This window comes from Durio zibethinus, chromosome 10 (genome assembly GCF_047325235.1).
Source record: "Durio zibethinus cultivar Kanyao isolate XHJ-2024 chromosome 10, ASM4732523v1, whole genome shotgun sequence".
NCBI lineage: Eukaryota > Viridiplantae > Streptophyta > Magnoliopsida > Malvales > Malvaceae > Durio > Durio zibethinus.
This window is the reverse complement of record NC_143171.1, coordinates 12,642,791-12,650,578: the sequence shown is the minus strand read 5'-3', so window position 1 is coordinate 12,650,578 and position 7,788 is coordinate 12,642,791. Positions and strand designations below refer to the sequence as shown.

Below are 7,788 nucleotides of genomic sequence, written 5' to 3'. Positions count from 1 at the left end.
TCTCATTATTGGATTTATGAAAGGTTCTAATTCCAAAATTTACTCTATTATTTAAAAAATCTCAATTTGGTTATTTCACAATATTAAACACTAATAAAAAAATAATTACACACATATCTAATGTAAAGAAATACAAATATACATGTAACTGGATAAATAATAATATAATAGAAATGTACCTTGGGCCTTGATTTTCAACCTGCAAAGGAAAATATAGGCTGTCTAAGTATGAAACAGGCTTGTGAATCGGGTTGGATTGATAGCCCAAACAGGTTGTGGGCTAGTGGTGGCTAAATCCATTTATTTTCTTTATTTTCTTTATTCCCATTCTCTCCCAAACAAAACCCCATGACTCTAAATTCTCTTCTTCTAACAAAACCCTAAATAGAACCCCCAAAAATTGACAAATCTCTGTAGCTTCCTCTCTATTCTCATTTTTTTTTGTTTTTCTTTTTCCTTCAATCTCTAATCTCTGGAAGATTTCAAGATTTACAAACCAAGCGTCAATCACTGCAAACTTTAAAACATGAACTCTTACCGATGAATCGATCATTGTTGCTACAGTTTTTCCTACCGCCAATGTTTCTTTTTCTTTTCAGCCATTTCCTTTTCATAAACTATAGTAAATTCCTTGAACATTTTGAACCCAAGATTCTTGATTTGGTTACCTTTTCGGGTTCTTATTGCTTTGTCTATTCTATTGATTGTGTCTAATTTTATTATTAATTTAATGAAGACTCAAGTTTGCTGAATTGTCTAATGACTCATGAAAACTTTTAAAGATTGAATTATTGAGTTTTTTTGAGGATATTACTATTGAATTTATAGGTTATGAGACAATGAATTTGGTGGGGTTGTGGGTAATGGCCTAGATGGTTTAATGATTGTGGATATGTTGATGAAATGGCTAAGCTTTGGTTTCATGTAATGGGTGCAAAGGTTCATGCCATGGTGATAGTGGATAATGGGTAAAAAGAATTTGCTGGGCTTCGCTAATCTTTGCTTAGTTTTTCTTTCTTTTATGTTTCTTATTCACTGGCTGTGATTGTGTTTGGGTTAGGTTTGGCCAAAATGGGTGAGTTTTGGACTATGGTGATTTGTAGGTGTTAATGTTGAAAAGCTCTTGACAGATAGTGATAGTGTTTGTGGTGGTAAAAGCTCGATAATGGCTTTGTGATTTTTCCTCTAGTCGTTGCTCATTAGTTTTTATAGGACAGTCTCCTAATTAGGATCGAATCCTAATCTTTCCTAAACTAGTCTCATCACCGAATTAAAACATTAGCATCAATAAAATCATTTTTTATTTTTTCAATTATCATCCAATCACAATTATCTTTTCTTTTTAATTCTTATTTGGAATTCCTAATCAAATAACATTCAAAAGATAAATATAAATATAAATTAATACAAATCAAAGCTAAATATAAATCATAAAAACTAATAGCAAAATAATCCAATAATAAATGAAAATCAACATATAAAGATAAAGATAAAAGCATAAAAAAATCTAACCATAAAATAAATAAGTAAAAAAAATAAAATGATAAAACTGGGCCTATATAGGTTTAGGCCCAACTGGTTTAGGCTCAATTAATATGGGCTCGAACCAAATAGAGTGTCTACAACTAGCATTGATAATGTGGCATTGATTGAACTTTTTAGACACATGTCAACATCTTATTGGATATTTTGTTGCATCAGCAAAGTTGACTAACAGCATTAGTCAGTGGTACTAATGTAATAATGATTTGAAAATTTAGGTACCAATGTGACAAAAAAAAATTTTTAGGTACCAATGTGACAAAAATTACAAAGTTCACGGGCCAAATATGTATTTAACCCTTTAATAAAAATAAAAAAATGTATTTCATGTTTTTGTGTCAACATGAATAGTAACACATAATTTTCATATAAAACATAATATAAATATATGAATTTCAGTAATTTATATGACACGAATACATAAATTGTCAGATCTACTCAAACTATCGCCATACCCAATGCCTTCACTAACTCAGCCTAGCCAACTATTAGACCAAATACCACCAAAGACATAGACATAACAAGAAAGAAACCAACTAAACCTTTAATGGATCCCAAGCTCTATTGCCCCCCACCAAAACAAGCCCACCAATAACTTTACCTTTACTACCACTACTATCCATCACACTAGCCTTCACCATCCCAAGCCACCACCTATTGCCCCATCCGAAACCTAGATGCCATTAAAACCCCTAAAAAATAACCTTTACACCTACCGAATTGAGAGTCACCATACTTAGCACCCCTAAAAAAAAAAAAAAGGAAAAACAACACAAATTAGTAGCATAAGAAGAACTTGGCTAGAATTTTCTAAGTAATAGCACAATCATAAAAAGTATAAAAAAACCACAACAAAAATATAACTTAGGAAAATGGATTTTGGGTTTTCATAGTTTGAAGGAGATTTTTGACTTAAAAGTTATAGAGGAAAAATAATAAGGAGAGGGGAATAAAATACTAAATTTCAGGCCATATAGAGCTACGAAAGATGGTATTTTGGGCTAAAGCCATAGTTTTTCTTGTAGATATAAAGGTTTGGGGGTTGTTTTTGAGAAAACTATATGGCTAAATAGGAAGGTGAACAAGAAAGAAATTTTTTAATGAATTTTGAAAGCAAATTGATGCAAAAAAGCAACAAATGATTTCAAATTTTTAGAATTTTTGGTGGCTGTTGGCATTTGTTTTAGAAAAGAGATCACTTTTATTTTTTTGTGAGAAAAGATTTGAGATAGACAAAGAAAGGAGAAATAAAAAAAGAGGAAAAAAAAAAGAAAGGAAAAAATGAAAATTCTTAAATTTCATATATTTTTATTATTTTAATTTTGTATTTTTTTAAAAAATTCATTTATTTAACATGTCTCATGCTACTTGGTATTTTTCATCAAATTTAACAGTTTCATTAATGGATGAACTATATTAATATACATTTGAGTAATTAAATATTTAATTAAATTTTTTTAAAATTTAAAAATCAAAATAGAATTAACTCATTGGTATTTAGTCCTTGTTTTATTATATTAACTGAAGATGTACTAATATGGTAAAGAGAATTCCTATTTCTAATTAATGTTTAAATTTCTTACGGATCATGTTGTATGCTATATTTCTTTTTTAACATCAATTGTCTACTTCTTTTACTTTTTTTTTTCTTAATTCAATATAGAAGTAATTTTACATTAATTATCTACTTAAATCTCATTTTAATTTTATTAGAAATAGAAATTTTTTAGTAGTTGTATATTCTTAACAAAAAAGTGAAAAAAAAAGAAAAGTAGACAAGGTGGAGACGGGGGCCGAGCGAGGAAGCGACAGGAGGAAGAAAAGGTCAGCCCCAACTGCAGTGCATTTTGTATATGATAGGCTTCCCTTCGTAATTATTACTCTTACTATTTATTTATTAAATTATAAGTAGCAAGTTCTAATAATAGGATATTATTGGTGAATCTTTGGCAGTTTTGAAATGTCTTAGTTAACACCCACACTCATTCCTCCTCTCCAGTCCCCCTTTCCCCACTTCCACTCATTTCTGCATTAATTTTCATTTTCCCCATTACATAATTTTGATTTTCTTTTTTTTAAAAAATTATTATGTTAGGGTTTTGGGGCAAAAAAGATTTGCATCCATAGGCCATATTCATCGAGATTGAATTTGAGATTTTGATTATTAAGGATCAATCAGGGGAGGAGTGGGGAGGCATGGAGAACGGTCACGATGGGAAATTGGCAGAAAAGTTATCAGGATTGGCCCTCAACGAGAACAAGGACAACAACGACGACGACGATAGCTTGTTTCAGGTCATGAAAGCTGTTGAGGCTGCCGAAGCCACCATCAAACAACAGGTCTCCTTTCCACTTTTAACCTTTTCCTTCTTCTTCTGTAATAGTAATAATAAAAACATTATTTTTTTTTTCTTTTGGCATCTCTTCTCAGGCGGAAGAGAACAGTCGATTGAGGTCTGAACTCCAGAAGAAAATTGAGCAACTCAAAAAATATGTGGGAAAATTAACCTTTTCTCTTTCTTCATTTTAATCAAGCTTTATATAATGGTTATGCTTTATTTCTGCTTGAATCTGTTTATATTTCATGGAAAGCAGAAAGTGGAAAGTGGTAGTAATCCAAATGCTTGTGCAAAAGAAGCTATCAATACCAATTTAAATGGCACTTCGAATGCACTTCCTGCTGTTGCTGCTGCTTGGACTAACAGTATCGCGGGCGCTGCTCCTTCTCATTTCTCTACACTGTCAACTACCTCTTTTTCCCCCACCAGGTTCTTCTTCTTTACACTGCATTGTTCAGCTATTATATAACTTCACATTCTATGAACAGAAAACATAGGATTTTCTGATTCACTTTTTTAATATGGTAGGTATCAATTGGAAGAAGAATATGATTTTCAATTACCGCCGGTTCTCATGCGAATGCCTCAATTAAATAATTCCAATTCCCTATGGAAACAGGTTACTTCATATCCTTGGATTTTTTTTTTATTTTTTTATTTTTTTTTTTATGTTTCTGGACTGACTATGATTTTTCTCCAGGATGTTGCCCTTAAGATTCAGGAACATGAAGAAGAGATTTTGCAGTTGCGCAAACAGCTTGCTGAATTTTCTGTCAAGGTTATGTCTTGCTTCCTCTTTACCTCTCTTTCTTCATTCAATATGTGTTAATTATGGATTTCTAATAATTCATGGTTACTCACTGGAAGCACAAATTCGCAATGATAGATATGTTCTTGAAAAGCGCATTGCCCATATGCGTCTGGTAGGAACTATTTTAGCTTTTTTTTATTTGCATAATGGCTCATTCTTTTCTTCCTTACTTGATTTCTTGTTCAGGAATGGCAATATAATTTATAAAACCTTTTATGCTTTGTTGTCACCAGGCCTTTGATCAACAACAACAGGACCTTATTGAGGCTGCATCGAAAGCTCACTCTTATAGGCAAGATATTATTGAGGAAAATATTCGTCTAACATATCAATTACAGGTATTTTCATTTCTTAGTGTTGTTTATTTTTCACCTTGAGGGTTAATGTTTTTCTTTTATTTTTTACATTGATACTTTCCTTTCAATTTCTGTTGGATTCAATGTGCCTGTATTCTATTTGGATATTAAACCATGTCGTTTCTTGTGTTAAAACTTCTGACCATTAATGCTCAAACTATTTCACATGTGAAATAATTCATTTTTCTTCACACTCCAATTCATGTTTGCAAATCTTGTCATAATGATGAACTTACGCATTTTTGGTGCTGTTTATTTTAATATTCTATGTTGTTACCATGCTGATGATTTCATCTGCTTTTAGAATTGTTTTACGTTTCAATGTTCTGTGTGTGATTCTTCTTTCAGGTGGCACAGGAAGAAAGAACAACTTTTGTGTCATCTTTGCTTCCTCTTCTGGCAGAGTATTCCCTGCAGCCACCAGTATCTGATGCTCAATCCATTGTAAGCAACATCAAGGTCAGTCTCAAAACGCTTTCCAATTGTGTCAGTGAAATTATACTCATAGAACTGTTTTACGCAAAACATATATCAACTTGCTAGAAAACTGGGATGCAGTATGCATTCCATATCAATATTGATATGTGTGTATATGCATGTCTTGGGAGTTTTGTTGGCATTGCAATCAATTAGACAAAGGGGAGATGATTTTTTCTTTTCCTACATTCTTTTTTATATTCTCCTTTCCGAAACTGCCTTTAATGTGTGTCTGTGTGTCTGTGTTTTTCATTCTTCTAATTGAAGGGATATTTTTAGTGATCATAACAATATTTTCGTTCTAAAGTTTATTAGCATTACTTGTAGAAAAGTATATAATTTACCTAGTTTCTATCTGCTTTTAATCATGATGTTTCTGAAGAGATATTGAAAAAAATGACACATGTCTTAGGTAAGTGAGAACGCAAAACAGAAGAGTGAACAATTATTTTGACTGAGTCAGAACGTATCTTTTTCCGTTCTTTAAATCTGAAGTGTGAAGTTACTACTTGACTCTTTCAGGTTCTATTTAAACATCTACTAGAGAAGCTTATTATCACTGAGGTATGCAATGTGGAAATGAAGTTGGTTTATAATAGCTAGAGACATCTTTCTTTTTCAGTTCTGATGAAATTAACCTAGGTTAATTGCAGTTTGAGATATGGAGCATCATGTATCATCTTCTAAATACTTAATTATGTATATTATCTTCTTTTCCTGGCGTCAGTCAAAGCTAAAGGAGTCACAGTATCAGTTGGCACCTTGGCGGTCAGATGTCAATCATTCCAATTTTGCCCCCCAATCTCCATCTCATTCCCTTGGTGCAACGTTGACAACTTCAGTATGCTTATAATATCTTCTTTTGATCTGTACTTTTATACCATAATGATTTTCATAAATTCATATACTTTCTGTCAGAGCAAAAATGGCCTTGAATTGGTGCCACAGCCAGCATATTCCCAGGGAAAGACACAGATAATTTCTGATGCTCAAACAAACTCAAATTGGGATCTACCTGGTCAGAACCAAGGTGGCTTGGGTGGTGGTATTGCTTTGAAAAATTTGGAACCTGATGATTTGGGGAGGCATTCACCTATAGCAAGCAGGTGAGCCTCGTCAAATGGAGACTGTTACTGTAAACTAAATGTACAAATTACAACCATCTGCATTTGTTGGTGGGTTCTGTTATCATTGAATTCTTTTTGTTGTCTTGTATTGATAAATCATTTCAAAAGCAAGATTTTAATGATGAGCCAATATGAACCTTCCATTGTGATGTTATGCTGCCTTGACATGTTATAACCTGTCAACTGGTTAACCATATTGGTATACTTTCTCTTCTGCAGTTGCTGTTCTTTGGAAAATCTGTACAATGTAACTCCTTGCCTAAAACTTAATAATATAGGATTTGTATCTGGAGAAAAAAAGAGAAAAAAAGAAAATCCTAACTGTCCAAAATTCGAGGATATCCTCTCCCCTCCCATTGCTTCAATAAGGAAGAACATATAAATGAAAATAATGAACTCGTTTCTGTTCTTAACAAGTACTCTTCTTTTAAGAAGCCATAACATTGAGATATTTGAAGAGGATGAACTCAATTCAGTGCTTGTATTATTGTTAGGCTCTCTTGTGCAATTTTTGTCCTATGGAAATGTTGTGCTATTATGTTGAAATATTTTCCTTGCCTAAAACTTATATATAATTTGTATCTGGAGGAAAACAGAAAATAATCTGAACTTTCCGAATTCATTATCATTTCCCCCTCCCCCTTGACCCTTCCTGTATGTTTAAATCGTGAGGAAGATAGTATGACCAGAAATGGTTGTAATTCTGTTAGAGAAATACTCTTCTTTCAACAAGCCCTGAGGTAGATTTGTTTGAGGAGAATGAAGTCGATTCATTGCTTGTAGTCTCTCTCTTTAAAAAATATTTCATGAGTTTTATGCTGGTCCCTATGTACTTTTAGCATAGGGAGTATTGGCTCAGCATATGAGAGGTTAAAAGGGGGACAAAAAGGAAGGAATCTGGTATAGTGGGCTGTAAAGGGTTGTGGTATCTTTTGAGGTGTTGCTTGTTATAATGTGTGACTTTTCACCTTATTCCTGGTCACAGTCACTTAAAATACTTAGAAATAAAATCTTCGTGTTTTTCTTGTATGATTTTATGCCACCTTTGGTCTTATAATGTTAAGTGTGTTGGTGCATGTAAAATCTTACATTTCACCTGATCAATGATTAGTATGCTTTTTCATCCTATTATGCTC

At 32.6% G+C, this 7,788-nt stretch overlaps 1 protein-coding gene across 2 annotated transcripts in view; it reads left to right on the top strand.

Moving 5' to 3' along the window:
• The first annotated feature begins 3,445 nt into the window (after positions 1–3,445).
• LOC111292760 (uncharacterized) overlaps positions 3,446–7,788 on the top strand; it is a 28,056-nt gene continuing 23,713 nt past the window's right edge. The window contains exons 1-11 of one of the 2 annotated variants that reach the window (XM_089766818.1): positions 3,448–3,882; positions 3,974–4,036; positions 4,138–4,310; positions 4,410–4,500; positions 4,582–4,660; positions 4,746–4,804; positions 4,926–5,030; positions 5,397–5,507; positions 6,048–6,089; positions 6,253–6,366; positions 6,444–6,631. In XM_089766818.1, the coding sequence (XP_089622944.1) occupies positions 3,739–3,882; positions 3,974–4,036; positions 4,138–4,310; positions 4,410–4,500; positions 4,582–4,660; positions 4,746–4,804; positions 4,926–5,030; positions 5,397–5,507; positions 6,048–6,089; positions 6,253–6,366; positions 6,444–6,631 (1,169 nt within the window). In that variant the 5' untranslated portion in view covers positions 3,448–3,738. Of the gene's footprint in view, positions 3,883–3,973; positions 4,037–4,137; positions 4,311–4,409; positions 4,501–4,581; positions 4,661–4,745; positions 4,805–4,925; positions 5,031–5,396; positions 5,508–6,047; positions 6,090–6,252; positions 6,367–6,443; positions 6,632–7,788 lie in introns of both variants that reach the window. The other variant, XM_089766819.1, reaches the window with a different exon arrangement.